The 17,124-nt window shown below is 40.4% G+C and overlaps 1 protein-coding gene across 1 annotated transcript in view; it reads left to right on the top strand.

Moving 5' to 3' along the window:
* Positions 1 to 3,920: 3,920 nt before the first annotated feature.
* NID1 (nidogen 1) overlaps positions 3,921 to 17,124 on the top strand; it is a 58,479-nt gene continuing 45,275 nt past the window's right edge. Inside the window, exons 1-6 of the mRNA XM_075748744.1 lie at positions 3,921 to 4,171; positions 11,294 to 11,593; positions 12,806 to 13,035; positions 13,675 to 14,102; positions 15,217 to 15,366; positions 16,645 to 16,896. Of these exons, the coding sequence (XP_075604859.1) occupies positions 3,977 to 4,171; positions 11,294 to 11,593; positions 12,806 to 13,035; positions 13,675 to 14,102; positions 15,217 to 15,366; positions 16,645 to 16,896 (1,555 nt within the window). The 5' untranslated portion in view covers positions 3,921 to 3,976. The remainder of the gene's footprint in view (positions 4,172 to 11,293; positions 11,594 to 12,805; positions 13,036 to 13,674; positions 14,103 to 15,216; positions 15,367 to 16,644; positions 16,897 to 17,124) is intronic.

The raw sequence follows: 17,124 nt of genomic DNA, 5'->3' as shown, positions 1-17,124 counted from the left end.
CCTCCATAATGATACAGGCTCGTGTAGAGTTGCAGAGGGAATCTCATCATGTTCCACTCTAATGAACAATGAACATTAAGTTCCAAGACAGTGATTTAAATTTATGATGCTCACTCCATGATCTTCCTGCAAGCCTTGCCTCTGCTTGTGACCCTCTGATTCCCATGACCTTGTCTCTCTAAAAAATGCTCCTTCTCAGCAGACCTCAGTCGTATTCTTTCCTGTCATTATCCCAAATGCTCAATTGTCTCCACTTTATTACCACATGGTTACTCTGTCCTTTGATGATCCATCCACTAGAATGCTTTGTCATCTTTGGACAGCAGCAGATCATTATGAGGGGCTCAGGACATTATTTTCTTTCCTCCAGTCATGCCAGCAAAGGGGACACTAACTTCCTTTTCTCTTTTAATAGAACCTGGGGAAGAGCTTGAGAAGGTCAGGAGAGCCACAATATCTGCAATCCCCTTTTCCAAATCTCCTCACATATAGGCAGTGGAAGTTTTCAAATATATGTGCATGTATACCTGTGAGCTACTTTAGTACTGTATGAAGACAGATACTCAGGTCAAAATCAATTGGGCTGTCTCATCCCATGATCAAATACAGAATTATTCCTTAAGTTCTGTTGTTTAGTAATCTGACCAACCTAGTGTTGGACTACTCAAAGCTTTCTGTCATTCTGGTTCCACTATACCTAATCTATGATTTTTCTGAAAATAGACCACATGGTAAGGAAGCATTTTCTGATACTTGGTTTCATGGCTTCTTTTAGTTATTTTGATCTCCTAATTATCTGTACTCCTCAAACTCACCCATATAATTCCTCTGTCTGTTTGGTAGCACTCTTCAGATATTTGAATTGAAGACACTCCATATCTTTGATGGGAGATGTTAATCAAATATCCTCCCCATTTCCATTTGTCCAAGTACACATGTTTGGTTCTTTAACAATTCCTTGTATGTCACTCCCTCTGGTCGTCTTATCTTTTTTATTGTTTCACTCTGAATTCTTTCCAGTGGTGAATTTTCTGTGAGATCTCTGATCTCACAAGCAATCTCTGATCTCACAAGCAATCTCTGGAAAAGCAGTGTCATTACATCCCTTTAGAAAATGTCACTTACTTCCTTCTAACACAATAAAACCTGCTCATTTGTTGTACAGGATCTCAGTGGCTGGTCTGGAGATGCTATTGCTTTGTAAACTGCTGTCATATCTGATTTATGATCCATTGAAAATGTGATGTTCTTCTTGGCATTTACTAGCTATGTTCTGGAAGATTTTTCTCAATGATGTGTTAGCTGGTGATAGTCCAGTTTGCATCTGAATACATTTCTTCCCTTCTTAAGTCTCACTAAAACCTCCATTCTAGGTTGGTCTTAGCAATTAATATCTCCCAATTAATTGGATTGTATGTAAGCATGCTTCTCCATCCCTTTTTCAGGTCATTATTGAAGATGCTAGAAAGGGCAACTGAAAATATTTGTTTAGTCTTAGAACTAACAATTCTCATTGCTCCTCAAGGTGGGAGCTGCATACAAGGTAAACTTACTCAATTATAACAGAAACACTGCAATCCTCTTAAGGTAAAAATAGACTAAATAATCACAATATACTGACTAATGGACAAAGGATTTACCGTAACACGGCTATTATTCTGTGTTTTAAACATGCAGATCTAGATATTTAAATCTTCAGCCTTCAAATCAATTTCAAATTTACTACACTAAGTTTCTGGCTTCCCAGTGGTCCTCATCCTCCAAATTCTGGGCATAATACTAGGAAATCATGTGGATCTGACAGGAAAATGTTACCCTCTCAGAGTTTTCTTCTTCTTGTGCTTATATCTTCTTCTCGTTGAGGTTGTCTTTTGTACTGAGGGAAAATGTGGTGGTGGAAAACTTCAAGCATAACAGAAATGGCATTTTTATGTTGTGAATGTGTATATGGGATTCTGGAGGTGTTATGGGGTTTAATTTAGGCTTTCTCTTTGCTATGGAGCTGTATTGCATAAGCACATCTTGCCTTTAGGTTCTGCAGGTTTGGAAATAGGCTCATGCTGGAGAGAGGAGGTTGTAATGGGAGGATGGTGTTGTGGTGAAGGCAGTTGTTAGTATTCCAGTGTACACATTTAATGTGGGTAAGAAGTTACAGTTTGCTTAACTGCTTGTAGTTTAAGTATCCATTTGTCAAATGAGGAGAAAGATACCTCAGCCGAGTATCTTGAGCTATCTTTGTGGATATGACTGTGTTCAGATATGGTGGTGATCCAGCCAAGAGGCTACTTTCGTAGCAGTGGTTAGCCAGATATCCCTGAATCCACCAGTTACTGTCTTATGGGCTCTGAAAATGGAGGGAAGTTGCAGGTGAAAGTACAGTGAGAACAATTGTGTGGAGAGAAGACTTGTCTTCCAGACCACCAAACTACTTGCCTCAGTGGCTGTTTTCATTGTAATATAGAAGTCAGTTGTAAATAGTTGCTAGTGATAATAATGGTGATTAGATATACAGATGTATTTCTCTCTTTTAGGTAGGAATGGTTATAGCTCTACCCTAGAATCACAGAATGGTTTGGGTTGGAAAGGACCTCAAAGATCCTCTAGTTCCAACCCCCCTGCCATGGGCAGGGACACCCTCCACTAGACCACGTTGCCCAAAGCCCCATCCAACCTGGCCTTGAACACTTCCAGGGAGGGGGCCTCCACAACCTCTCTGGTTCCAGTTCCTCTCTGTTCCAGTGCCTCACCACCCTCATAGTAAAGAATTTCTTTCTAACATCCAATCTAAATCTACCCTCTTTTAGCTTACAGCCATTACCCCTTGTCCTATCACTACACTCCCAATTGTGCTCTTGCAATTCACCAAATGCAAAATCATGTTTTCTTACCCAAAATATAAATAAATAAATAAATGTGTAAAGAAAAGTAAAAAGCCATGTAAAAAGCATGTGGGTTCCCTCAGGTGATTTTCTGCTATATACATTCTGTGGAAATATCACAGCATATACTTTACTGGACAAGAATTAATCCTTAAACACTGCTATCTTCACTTGGAAACTTTGGGAAAAATATATGAAATATATCCATTTTTCAGTTGCTTCTGAGAGTCTCTTTGGAGCAGAACTAGGCTACAAAACAAGAAGATATCGTCCGAATGTATTTAGATATCCTATATTTCTTTTCTATGTACCTCATACCATCAGTGAGATTTCATTTACGAATTTTTCTTTCAGTTTTATTTTACAATCAAATGCAGCTCTGACGTTGATGGTGTTAATTTATGAAACACATCCCAGTGTATTTCTTCTTTCCCCCCAATAATAAGGACCTGGTGTCAAAATGATTTCAGAAGACAGCATAGGGATTCGTATTTTTGTTTCACGTTGATTTTGGTACGTTGTTTCCGTTCGTTAGCCGCTGCCATACTGGTGGAAGACACTGCAGCTGCTGGAGTAACTTTGAGTCCGCGTTTCCCAAGCTAACGCAGAAGCCCCACCGCTCCTGGGAGCGAGCCATAGCTTTGAAAGCATCTGTCGGATGCCTACAGCCCCGCACCGATGTACCTGCCCGAGTTCCTCACCCCACGAGCGACACGGTCTGACCCTGAAAGCGTTGAGCCTCGCCAGCCCAGCGCCCCCGGAGCGCTCCCGAGAGACCCCCACACTCCGCCCCGGAGCTAAGGCCGCTTCGCTCTCGCAGCCTCAGGGGCGGGGGGCGTAGCCCCGAGCCGGGAGCGACCCCCCCCCCCCCCTTCGCTCTGCCCCTCGCTCTGGGCTGTGGGAGCGGGCCCCAGGGGTTCCCGGCGGCGGGCGGAGCCGTGCCGAGGGCCCCCCGGGGGGCAGTGGGGCCCGCCCGCCCCCTCGACCCCCGCGCAGCCATTGGACGCGGCGCCGCGCCCCCGCCCGCCAGCCCGGCCGGCCCCGCTTGGCCGCTCTTATAGCGGCGGGACGGCCCTGCCGCTCTCGGAGCCGTTGGGATGCGCGTCGTGCAGAGCTGGGCGCTGCTGGCCCTGGCGCTGCCCCTGGCGCTGCCCGCCGAGCGGCTGGCGCTGCTGCCGCACGGCGAGGAGCGCGGCGATGCCGCGCTGGAGCACGGCGACGATGCGCGCTCGGCGGCGCTGGAGCTGAGCACGGCGCTGCGCTTCTACGGCGCCGCCGTCCGCTCCCTCTACGTGAGTGTGGGGCCCGGGGGGTGTGGGGCCCCGCTCCGGCTGCATTCGGGGGCTCCCCGGGGGGTTTGTCACTTCTTGCCGTGGTGCTGCCTGGCTGTGGGTTAGTACGTGGTGGCGGTTGTTGGGGTTTCTCACGTCGGTTGTGTGAGTGCCGCGGTCAGAGGCCGGTTCAAAGAGCTTAATTGTTCTAGTTGTGTTCAGTCAGGTATCGGGCCATGTTAATTCCCTTCTCATACTGTGGCTGTTGCTGATTCTTTGCGATGCGCACAGTCTGTGGAGGCAATGCGACATACAGTAGGAGGGTAAAGAGAATGTAATCGGTTATCCACAGTGAACATCATCCCCAGGCGTTTTCTGTGCTCTTGAATAGAGCGTATGTCCAGCTAAGAAACATCCTTGTCGTCGTCTATGTTTTGTGTTGTGTGATTCAGCATGCCAAAGTCACAAAACTGAAACTTTGAGTGTCTAGCCAGCAGCTTGACATGTCCAAGACTAGCACTGAGAGTGCTGTTCTACCCCTTTAAGGTCTTGGGTGTTCTCTGGTGTTCCTTGCTCAAGGGTCCCTTGGGTAAGGGGAATATGCATCCAGAGCAATTGCAGGCTTTGGGCTGCAGGCAGACCTCAGCCATGTGTGCGTGCCTCAGCAGGATCTGCATCCCAGAGTTGTATGTGCATGTTTATAGCTAGTGGAGGATGTTTGGTATATGAAGGTGGGATTGAAAACAGATTGTCTGGGGCAGAGCTGCTCCAAAGTAGTCAGAAAAAATGTTGAAAATGGCAGCATGTCTTCAGAATGCTGCAAGAGTGCTGGCTGTTTTAGCATTGCCTCTTTTTCCCCTGAAGCCTCATCTGGGCTGGCAGTTGAAGATGCTAACTAGCATATTTAGAAAGGTCTTAGTAGGGAAGGCCCCATATGTTTAGTGCGTTGGTCTGATCAAATTAAAACCCACCTCCCTGTCTAGATAAAACAGTGTCTAAGATGCAGCTTTGGGGACTGATCTACATGGAGACACTTGGGAAATTAGATCTCCATGTGGTTGCAGTCATTCAAAATTTGATGTAGTTTCCATGTGTCTGATTTATGGTTATTCACTGAAGATTTAACATGCTTGCATTACACTGAATTATATTAGTGCTGCCACTTAAGTTGTGTTCTTTTTCATTATCCACACCACCCCTTCCTGGATAAATCTCGAAGTCACATCTGAAATCCAAAATTTTGAGGGATTCAAGTTATGCCTGTTTGGAAAATGGATAATGTTAACTGAGGCTGGCAGTAAAGATTAAGTAATTCATAAGTATTAAGTGGAGTTCCGACTTCAGTTTGACCCTTAGTTCATTGTCTTGTCTTCCATATTCTAAGTTTGGTCACTGATTAGCCAACCCAAGTAAAAAATACACTTTTTGAAGCACAGGCATATTCTTGAAAGATAGCAGGCTGTGTATCCAGTCACTAAGAAGCAAAGATAACAAGTAATGTGTCAGATAAGTGACAGAAAGGGGACAGAGTTTTCAAAGAGCGGTAAACTGATTAACAACACTAGGTTTCTTTAGTTTAATGACCTTGTTACTTGCCCATGCCATAAACCAGGAACAGTTCTAGTTAGTTTTTGTCTGGAAGAATGCCTGTATAAAGGCTCTTACAGAATCACTGTTAGAGCTCTTGCAGCATGATTACTCAGTACTAAGGATGGGCAAGTTTAATATAGGCAAAGTCTGATAATGAATGGTATTTCAGTGTCAGTCTACATAATATGCAGAGACTTTTAACTTGCATTTGATCTGTCACAAATATTGCAAAACAGAAGCACAGTACAAACTATATGGGGCTAGGGAAAGGAGAAGTATACTTGTTAAAGACAGATATTGAGCAGTCTTAAATGTACCTTCACAATACACAGTATTATTGTATATTGGCAGTGAGTACTTATTAAGGCCTATGGTGTTGTTCAGTAAGCAGAATTTACCAAAGTATTGCTGGTTGATAGTAAATATTATCAAGCTGATACAATTAATGTGGTATCAGTAGAAATACATCATCATTCTTAAAGGAATTCCTGGATCAGATTTTGAATTGTGATGAAATACATCTTTCTGTATGGTTCATCAGGATAATGTGATAAATTTGAGTGCTTGATTTTTGCAAGCTTTGCCTTCAAGCAGTTGAAAATTTACGTGGGTCCTCTATTTTTTCGAACAGTTGAGAAGCTGAGTTGTTTGAGTTAGCTGTACACATGAATAAAAAAGGCAAGGAGTTCTGAGAAACGATTGTTTAGTATCAACTTGTCATAAAGTCCCTGGCAACAAGTATTTTTTCTTTTCCTACAAGAGAGATCTTTTATTTACTATAAGCGGAAATAGACTTTCACGTACTGCAATCTTCGATATGTTTTCCTATGCAAGGTTTATAACGTTGAATCCTATCACTAACCCATACTGATTTATTTGTTTTAATAGCACACTTTTATCAAGGCTTTTTCAGTTACACTAGGGCTCACTGATGTGGAAAAACTAAAGGGTTATTTCCTTTTAGGGAAGAATTAGAGTCCTTTAAGCAAGCTTGGATCAATTTGTTAATCATTACTTCTATTAATTTCCTAAATTAATAGTTGATCATATTTATGTTAGAAAATTTTGCTGCTTTAAGTCTACTGGCACTTCATTATACAAATAAATTCAAATTTTCTAAACTCTCTTACTCAGAAATATTCAAGTCCTCAAAATGCCCAGTAACTGAATAGGGAAAAAACCTCATTTGTATCAAAGTTTGATTTTTGTTATACACATGCAGTTACACTTTTTCTTTCAATAGAAGTACTTTGTTACTTTGTACTTCCTTCTCCTCGCTTGGTTTTTCAGGGTGGAGCTGTAATAAAGTGTGTGTGATTTGTTCTGCTACAAACCACGAGTGTATGTTAACTATGTGTGTAATCCAAACGTTTAACATGCTAAAAATACATCTGTCAAGTTAAATAGTATTATACCCTAAAAGGAAAGATGTACAGTACATCTGGTCTTTAGACAACTTAGACAACCTGAGGCCTTTTTTATTATTATTATTCCCTTTCCTTTTTGGCAGGAATGATACTTTAATGAAACCCAGTACTTATCCTGAATTACTTATCTTTATCTTGGGGTTCACACTTTAACCTATCTGTGTGACCTTAAAAGGAAAAGTTAAATCATACTATTCACCATCTTTGTCAATGTAAATGTATTGTTAAATCTGAAAACTAAAATAATTTTTTCAGTAGTGATGAATGTTCTTTCTTTCCATTGTAAAAATCTCTTCACAAAGCGAGCAGTTTGTGTATTTATTTTCATTTAATGGCTTGCAAATGCTTTCTGGGTGATGGAGTACTTGCAACCAAATGTTCCCTTAACATTTAAAACCAAACTGTCTCACTTATAAACTACAAACAAATGAAAATGAGATTGGCATTTTTGCATCTCCTTAATAAAATTACTTGATACATTTAAGTTTTTTAGCAAGATAGGAAATGAAGTCAGAAGCATGCCCCTAATAGGTGAAAAGAGGAAGGTCAAGTGTTAGGTCATTTCTTCTGGTCTCTACTTTGTTCTGTAGTATTAACTAGTCCTGATTGTATTTTCTCTTAATGTTATTTTAATCTATGCCATAAATGGGGGACCATGCAGCTGCAAAGTCTGCACATACCAAATCTGATGAAGAGCATGGAATTTGTTTAAAATACTTCAAACACCAGTCATCTCTCACAAGAGGATTTAGAGTGGGAGTAAGGGTGCTTGTGTACAGAAAGTATAAGCAAGGAGAAGGAAGGGGAAAACTTTTAATTTACTCTAAATGTATTACTTGAAAGGTGGAGTGCATCTCCTGGCTAAAATGTCTCAATGTCCACCATCTTCCCTACTGTAATCAAGTGGTATAGTGTGATTGGTGGGTTTTCATTTTTAGGGTAAGTTTTAGCTTTGCTTTACAGGGATGCAGGGGATTTTCTAGTGTACAGATGTTACAGAAGTTCTGGGAACCTTTCTGGACTAGATATCTGTTGCATGTCTGCCTGCAATTGCAGGGTCTAGACTGGGGTAACCCATGCTGTCTTTTTAGTTCTGTATGTCTAAAATTCATAGTTCACCTTAGGATCTGTGGCCACTGTTAAATTACAAATGATTAGAGGAGAAAAGATCACAATATTGACCTTCTCCTCCCCCTTTCTAACATGACCTGCATTCCCATCATGCTTGTGCAGATTATATACTGCTTATATATCTTATATATCTGTTCACGCATAAAGCCCTCTTCTCATTATTTACATGATCTTAACTTTTTTAGTGTTTTTCACTGTAGCAGCTAATGAAATTATACATCTGCAGACAATACAGTCAGCATATGTCAAACCATTTTAAAGTAAATTCTGATATACTGTGTGAGTTATTTGCTAAGTTTAGCTAATGGTTCATGCTAGCCATTATCAGTTATACACCAAGCTGTTTGACCACTAGGCTGTGGCAGGGAGCATGCTCTGACACCCTGGGTAGCCAAAGGAGGGTTCAAGGTATAGGTGTGTGCTGTGTATGAAGGGGTGATTTGTAGCATGAGTTCCCTTACTACAGTTTTCTGATTCACTATATGTAGCGGTAGTAATGGTGGTCCAGATTTTAAAGGAGGTTGCCAAGACATATGCAGCCAACATCCCTGACAGGCTTGCACAGACCACAATTTCTCTGTGTCTTGAAGAATATATGTAGTACTGGCCTCCTTGTTTCCAAATTTATATAGTAGAAAAGGGAAAGAAAAATTTGGAGACAATGAGAATGATCAGACAGGGAACAGCTCTTATACAGGGACTACGTGAATAGGCTGGGTGTCTTTGTTCTGGAGAAGAACAAAGACATGGGGGAGAGACTGAGCGGGATTTGACTGTATTTCCCAATACAAAAACTAGGGGCCATCAGATGAAGCTTGGAAGCCAGACTGAAAACAAACAGAAGTAGGAGAGACCTCAGGGTATGAGTCACAGATCTGTTGATTTCTTTTTTAAGGGATTTTGTGGATGTTGAAGGGAAGACTTAACAAATACGTGAAGGAGATCCACTGAGGATGAATAAACAGTCAAACCACGGGGAATCCCTTGTGGTCAGAGGCTGGTATGTCCTTCTGTGGTTCTGCTGAATCCATAAGCTATCAGGTACGGCTGGGGACAGGCAACTGGGCTAGATGGCCTTGTGGTCTGAGTCACAGTGGCCATCCTGACCCTCGTCCAAGCATTCATAAAGATTGCATAACATTGTGAACATCTTGACCATGTGGAAAGATCCAGCATCCTCTTGTTCTTCTTGGGCTTGCAAGAATCCCTGTGAGTGAGATAAATCTGTGAGAGATTGTAGTTGTAGTTTCATAGCTTGTGGTGCCAGTTTTGGGACCTCTGTCTTCTTCTGAGTCATCTGCACGTGTGGCAGCAGCTCTAGAGCATTGAGTGCCTGGCTGCCTGCAGGTAGTCAGATGTGTCCTGTTATCGGGTAGTCAAGCACTTGGAAATACATTTGTACGTGTCTGATTCATACAGTGCCATACACATCTGGAAGAAGGGCCCGGGACAAAAAGCAGCGTGTGAGAAGTTTATGCACTGCCTCAAGGCCTGACACATGTAGTCTTGCTTGCTGCTTCTGTGAGTGAGAGTCAGCTCTGGTTTGCCAAGGGAGTTTGACTGTCACGCTTGGACATTCCCCTAGCATCTACCTATATGTGTGTATGTTTTTAGTTCATTTTTAGTCAGAGGTGGTTGGCTGTGAGTCATCATTTCACTGACCAGTTAAATCTCGCTGAGCCAGTAGGTATGCATTTTCAGACCAAGAGTTTCACTTACATATGTTAATGCTTCCCCCTTCTCAAGAGTAATAGAGCCAGTTTTCCATAGGACTGTGTCAGGGCACTCAGCCATAAGGGAATTTACAGGGTGTGCTGTATCTGCTATAGGAGACAGAATTTCTAGCCTCTGTAGTCTCTGGTATAGGAGCTGTGCTCACAGCGTACCTTAAGAGTGAACATCAGCTTGTTGCAGTCAACCTTGCATAGTACAAGAGGAGTTCCTAGGAGAATGGTTGTAGTGAAGTGAAATGAAAATTAGAGCTGACCTGGCCACGCAAAGAGGAATCCATACATCTTCCCAGAACATTTTCACCCAAGCTATTGCAATATTTAAGCATGGAGCAGTTTTGAGTGGGCATCTATGTGTAGATTAGTTCTTTGCTCAGAAGTTCTATCGTCTTCTGAGGCAATGTTGTAGTAGCAAGGAAAGCTCAACTGACCCATTTGTGTCCTGACTCCTTAACTGAATTTTCATGGGAATGACATAGCGTGTTGTGTCATGACTTACATGTGTGTGTGGGACAACACAGAACTGTTCAGTTACCCCCACCTCCTTTTTTTTTTTTTTTTTTTCCCCCCTCCATTGACAGCGGACTTCCTTAGGAATGGACAGCTTTCTAAACTGCCCAGATTAGGCATTCTCCTCTGCCTTCACGGTAGAAGTCCACTTCCTAGGGGGTATGCTATGACTTTAATACAATTTCTCTGTAGCCCACTCTGCTTTATACCAGGTAAGAATCTAGCTTGGTGGTTAACTGAAAAAGTAACTGTTGCAAATACTTGCTTCATCCTTACCATCCCCAGTCATGCTGTTGTAAAACTGCTCTTCGGGAGAGTGACATCTAAAAGTGAGAAGAGCTTTTGGTCATCTGGGAGGGTCTGTACACAATTCTTGACAGACTCACAGGGGGATTGTGTTGGGTCTTGGTCTGAGAAAGACCCAGAAACTTGTGAAATGTGGTGGTTATGTCTATCTTTGTTAGAAGAGGCACTAAGTGTCTGAAATTTAAATAGCTAAAATCTTTATCTAGGGGACAAAAGGTTGGTTTATCTGTAAAGTAGACCTCTGGTTTTGGGCAACTGAAATCTCAGGACTCCTGATATGGGGTACAAAACAAAAACCTGAAAAAAATCAGTTACTTTGCAAATACAAGACTGACTTCTGATTCAATTTCTTTTGGAAATGCAATGAAAATACTGTGATCTAGAGCACATAGGTGTGGGAGACAGCTATATGAACAGTATCTATCTTATAATTTCTACCTTTTTATTAGGTTGCCACTAATGGGATTATTGCAGTGAATGAACCTTCAAGTGAAGAAAAATATCTTGGTCAATTCCCAGTCAGTTTTGGGGCTATTGCTCCGTTTATGGCTGATCTGGACACAACAGATGGACACGGAAATGTGTATTACAGAGAAGATTCATCTTCAGATGTCTTGCAACTTGCATCAGACTATGTCAAAAGTGGTTTTCCTGAGACTACTTTTGATCCCACCAGCGTTGTCATTGTTACCTGGAAGCTCGTGGCCCCTTACCAGGCAGCTGGAGAAGATCATGCTTTGGAAGAAAAGGTGAATGTTGATCAGAGCTTTAAGGCATGTTGGACACATGTTCAGCGGAAATGTAACACCGTAACCTGTGGTTTTGAAGGCTTCAATTCCTTTGTGTTTAAATGAATCCTGTACAGTTAAGAATGCATTATATTGTTGAAAAGGCTGTAGCAAAATAGGAGTTTCCAGAATTTTTAATTTATTTTTATTTTACAGTATTTTATTCATTCAAAAGAAAATGCTTGAATCTATATAGCTGATTTCTTTGTATTTCCTGACAAGTCTAACTTTGAATGTTAAGTGTGATGTGATAATAACTGAAGTAGTAGGATATCCTGCCCTCCATCTGTGCAATATAATCCAGTTGGCTTGCATTTTTCAACAGACTCTTAAGTCATTTTGACATCAAACTATGCAAAATCTAATCGGTATATGGACTAATAGGAACTTCAGATTGTGAATCCCTTTTTGGACAGATGACATTGCATTCACAAAAAAGTCATGCTTTGTATTGAATGAAGAAGCAGTTAGAGGTGATTTTTTGCATTACTTGCAAACCATTTCCCCTTTTTAAACCATGTTAGGTACTATCCTGCAAAGATATGTAACTTTATGCACCATAGTTATCCCAGCTCATGAGCCTCTTCCCAATGTATAAAGTTGAGAACATTACCACAACTTTAAAAATCTTATTTTTTTCAAAGATTAATTTCTTGTGCCTAATGACACAACCATTGTGTTCACAGTAATGATTCTGCACTCCGGTAGCAACAAATAGCTGATGTCTGAGGTACTGTCTTGATGGTTCCTACAGTACGTAGGAGTGTTCCAACAGGAAAAGACGCTTGCAGCAACATGAAACTTGAACTCTTCTTTAAATATGCTGTTTACAGAATTTTTTCTATTTAGTCTAGCACATCAGTTTTCATTTTAAGGAGATGATACAGCATCCTATGCATGTTACAGAACTTAGAAATTGTTATGTTTTAGGCAGCCTCTCTGGCCCATTTCCTAACAGATTAACTTATCTTTGATAATGCTTTCTTTTTAGTGTGTGTGTGCATGCTAAAGCTAAAACTGCCTTAACAAAACATAAGCTTTCTCCTAGGAAGTACATGATGCATTATGTGTGATGGAAATTCTGATTTTGACTTTGTGTTTAAAAAAAAGTTATTCTGCTGTCTGTCTTGATTATTTTTCCGTGAGTAAATGGATGTTAAATTTTCTCCACAGAGAAACACGTTCCAGGCTGTTTTAGCTTCTTCTGATTCCAGTTCCTATGCTATTTTCCTTTATCCAGAAGATAGCTTGCAGTTCTATAGTACATACTCCAAGAATGAAGACGGAAAGATTCCTGCTATGGTTGGCTTTAGTCAAGCCTCTACAAACTACTACTTTTGGGAAAAGCCAGGATCCTACAATGTCATTGCTAATGACGAAGACAGCATTAGAAACCTGCACAAGTATGCTTTTTTGTTTGTTTAAACTCCTTGAAAAAACATCAAGGAGTTCCATGTTTTTCTTAATTGTAGCATGAGTCAATGAGAAATAATAAGATCCTGTGAGCCACTGCATGAGAAATCACAAAGCCTGCCACTGATAAATATCCAGCCTCTTGAGGAATATAAGGACTTTAGTCTAATTTATCAATAGTCCTTAATTCCGTTGTCACTGGTAGGAACTTCTGTATACTTAGCCCTTCTAAAAATAGGATAACTTAAGACTTTAACTCTTTATAGTCTATCCTGGGCAGTCATTTTTTGAGAGAAAAAGTCAACAAGAAGGAAAGGGAATGAGTTAGAAGGTTCTAGTAAGTGTTAGCAAGATCTTTGTGGCCCAAATATATCCTTCTGTTCCCATCACTTTGGAGACAAGAAGGCTAGAAATTCTGAAGAAGAGATCTCTGAGTGTGGAGAAAAAATGCTATCCAAACTGTCAGGGATGTCTTATAGCTGAATAAACTGTACCTGTAGATAAGTATGTAGATAATTCGGCAGTTTTGTCCTGATATTTCTCAGTGAAGAAAGGACAGTTTGTGTAGGCTAGAAATACCATGCAACTGTGCTGATGTTTTTTATTTGGCATATGCTTCTCTTTGATAGAAGCAGCAATGCTGGGAAACAAGGTGTCTGGGTGTTCGAGATTGGTAGCTCATCTGACAGTATCGTGCCTGCCAAGATCAGCAGTGTTTTGGAGAGCCTAGAGTCCAATGAACAAGACCAGGAGATTACTTCAAAACCATTTATGTTAGACTATGGCTCTACTGAAATAAGACAGCAGTATGTTACCAGCAGTACAGACAGCGCAGAAGAGGATCAGCACCACATTACGTATAGTGTTCCTCAGTTAGCTGCAGAAGACTTTCTGACTTCATACCAAGATGTAACTGGAACACCTTCGACTGAGTCTTTTTACAATCATCAAGATTTCCCAACAGCAAAAGCTCCACCTCACCAGTTCCACGTCCAGCAGTTCCCCCCACAGCAACCCCAAGTCATTGATGTGGAAGAATTTGATGAAACTGGTATAGGTAAGGTCTTTTGTACAGCTTGGGTACTTCTAAGATGGATAGGCTGCAAAAAAAGAGGTGTGCAAGAAATTGAGCTACTAAAGAAATAATCTGTTTCCTTCTCACTACCTTCATATCTGAAAATCTGGACACATTTAATAAGCTTGCATTATTCATCAAGGCAGTTAACTTGGATGTTACTTCAGATTCAGTTCTCACCAGTCTGGAAAACTAGTGCCCCAGTCAAGCTCGCAAGACAGCACATTTAGAGTGTGTCTGTGGAATCTAAATCTCTAAGGAGAGCTTCCTGTAGGGGTAATTGTATTTCTAAAGCTGACAATTTCTTAGCAGCAACTGATTTCCCCTTCTCTTTTGCCCAGGACTCTTAAAGGTATGATCTTAAGTTTAACAGCTGCATTAAGTGTCTGTTCCTGGTAAGGATTTTATAATCGGTTCTACTGAAACCTAGCTTATTTCCTTTCATAGATGTGTTACTGAATACAGGTCATTTAACAAAGGTTGGGAGTAGTAACTGCAGTAATAGTTGTTGCTAGGTTTTCATGGCCTTAAGTTTTACAAGGGTGGGATTAGCGGTTCTAACTTCTGAGGAACTGTTTGTAGAAAATTCAAAACAGTGTGACTGACTACCCAGATGTTAATTGTTTCTTAAGGCAGATGTGAGAATTGCTATCTCTATGAAATAATAGGGTAAACCAATTAGGATTACAGGGTGCATCAATTGGTTCACTGTCCTGGGTACCATACTGATGTGTTTTGTTCTGAATTTGGAGAGGGTCCTTTTTGCTTTGGCTTGGAAATAAGGACAGGTTAAAATTATTGTGTATTTAGTTTCACTGAGACAGTTCAACTGATGTGTATTAATATAGATCTGCTGAAGTCAATAGAATTAAACAGTTTTCAAGCATCTGAGGCCCTCGTGTTTTCTGCGAAATAGTAGACTACTTGCATATTGTAAGGCTAGCAAAAATCAATTGCAAATATTTATTTTCCTTAAAGAGAAAACGAAAAAAAACCCTAATCAAGTTAGTCTAGAGATATTTTTAAATTAAACCAGGGATATGTGAATACTCTAGTAATTACATGAAGTATAAATGTCTGGTTTTATTTTCTACAGTGTTTCGTTACCACACAGATGTCCAAGAGACCTGTGCTAACAACCGCCACCAGTGCTCTGTTCATGCTATTTGCAAAGATTATCCCAATGGATTTTGTTGCAGTTGTATTGCTGGTTACAAAGGAAATGGCAGACAATGTGTAGCAGAAGGTAACTTTTTTGAAAATGAGGTACATATGCAGCAATTGCACATGGCATTCTTGAATGAGATGACCTGTTTTCAGTACTAAAAAAGACGTGGTTAAATACTTCTTGAAGGACTTAACACTGAGATATATTGAAAGGTATTTTAAGAAGTGAGCTACACTTTCTAAAATGGTGTGGTTTTTTTGAATGAAGCAAATTATTTCAGGCAGTCAATTATATGCAATATGTATTTTAACATGACTTGCTAGAAAAAATAAATTCTTACGTAACTGACATAATTTAATAGATAGCGTAACATGCAGTGTTTATTGCTGGAATTAGTCTGGAAGTTCCAATGTGTTAGAATCTGATTTGGTCCCCACTCTAGAAAAGGACAGTTCAAAGGGGATGAACAAATTAACTTTGATGATCAAAGTAAAGAGCATGGCTCCTCTTTGTCTGACTCTTAAGCTTCTTTACTAAAGGGCTAATCTGCCAGATTTTTGTTAGATACCCATTTAAACTTTGTTCCTGTGTAAAATCCATAAAGGAATTTCTTATGTATACACTTGTAATCCTCATAGTGACTTGACTCAAGAGTATAGATGCATTTCAACAACTAAAATAGCTGACTGCAGACTTCGTGTTTTATAAGGCAGGAAAGCAAAACCTACTGCTTAGCTTTCAGTTCATAAAACTGAATTTTCCAGAGAAAGAAAAGAAGGGTCTGATGATAATAGAATTTAAATTTGCAAGTAGTAAATTATATACAGAAGAAAACTAGCAATCCAAAGTAGCTGCTTCTGTAAAATACGGGCAAACTTAAATGGTCAATAGTTTTGAGTCAAGAAATAGAACAGGTTAGAACAGTAGGTCAGTTATTCTAACACCTAACGGTGTCAGCCTTCTAATAGGGAATGAACAAATTTACATTCGGTAGGTATTGATATGAAGTGTGATCTTCAAAAGAAGTTTCTATGTGCCAGTTACAGTCAGGGAGACTAACAGCTTAGTCTGTTTATAGAGTTATCCTTCCAGACAAAATTGTTAATTAGGATAAAGGGCATCTCTTCAGGCATTTTGGCCACTTAGTGATCTGTATAATGGCAACGCACACGCAGGCAGGCATGTAAATATGTAAGCAGTTTGTAGACAGTTTCCTGTCTATTGAATTCAGTGACCATTTGTTTGCTATTTATTTCAACGCTAATACGTTTGAACATAGTGAATGCTCTGAACGCATTCCTTGGAGACTATGTGAGAAGTGTCGTTTTGTTCTGATGTGTTGTATTGATTTGCCAGGTTCTCCTCAGAGAGTCAACGGGAAGGTCAAAGGAAAAATCTTTGTAGGAAATAACCCCGTTCCAGTTATATTTGAGAACACTGATCTCCACTCCTATGTTGTGATGAACCAAGGGCGTGCCTACACTGCTATCAGCACAATCCCAGAGACTTTGGGGTATTCGTTACTGCCTCTTGCCTCTATTGGGGGCATCATAGGATGGATGTTTGCTGTGGAACAGCAAGGATATAAAAATGGATTCAGTGTTACTGGTAACTTCTAAATTAAAATAATGTTCAAAAGCTGTGCTATGCTTTCCTCTGTCTTGAGAGAAAAGAAATGTGTATTTAGAAGCAATAGGGGGTGAAAACATGTTTATTCTGAGCTGCAAATAGATTTCTTTGTAATCAAACTTCTCACCATTTTTCTTGCAATGTATAGATATTGGGCTTTTTAATTTACCATCGGTGCACAAGCACGTAAGTCTGTTAGAAAGAAGA

Source organism: Balearica regulorum, chromosome 3 (assembly GCF_011004875.1).
Source record: "Balearica regulorum gibbericeps isolate bBalReg1 chromosome 3, bBalReg1.pri, whole genome shotgun sequence".
Lineage (NCBI taxonomy): Eukaryota > Metazoa > Chordata > Aves > Gruiformes > Gruidae > Balearica > Balearica regulorum.
The sequence above is the reverse complement of the archived record's forward strand: the minus strand, read 5'-3'. Positions and strand labels throughout refer to the sequence as shown.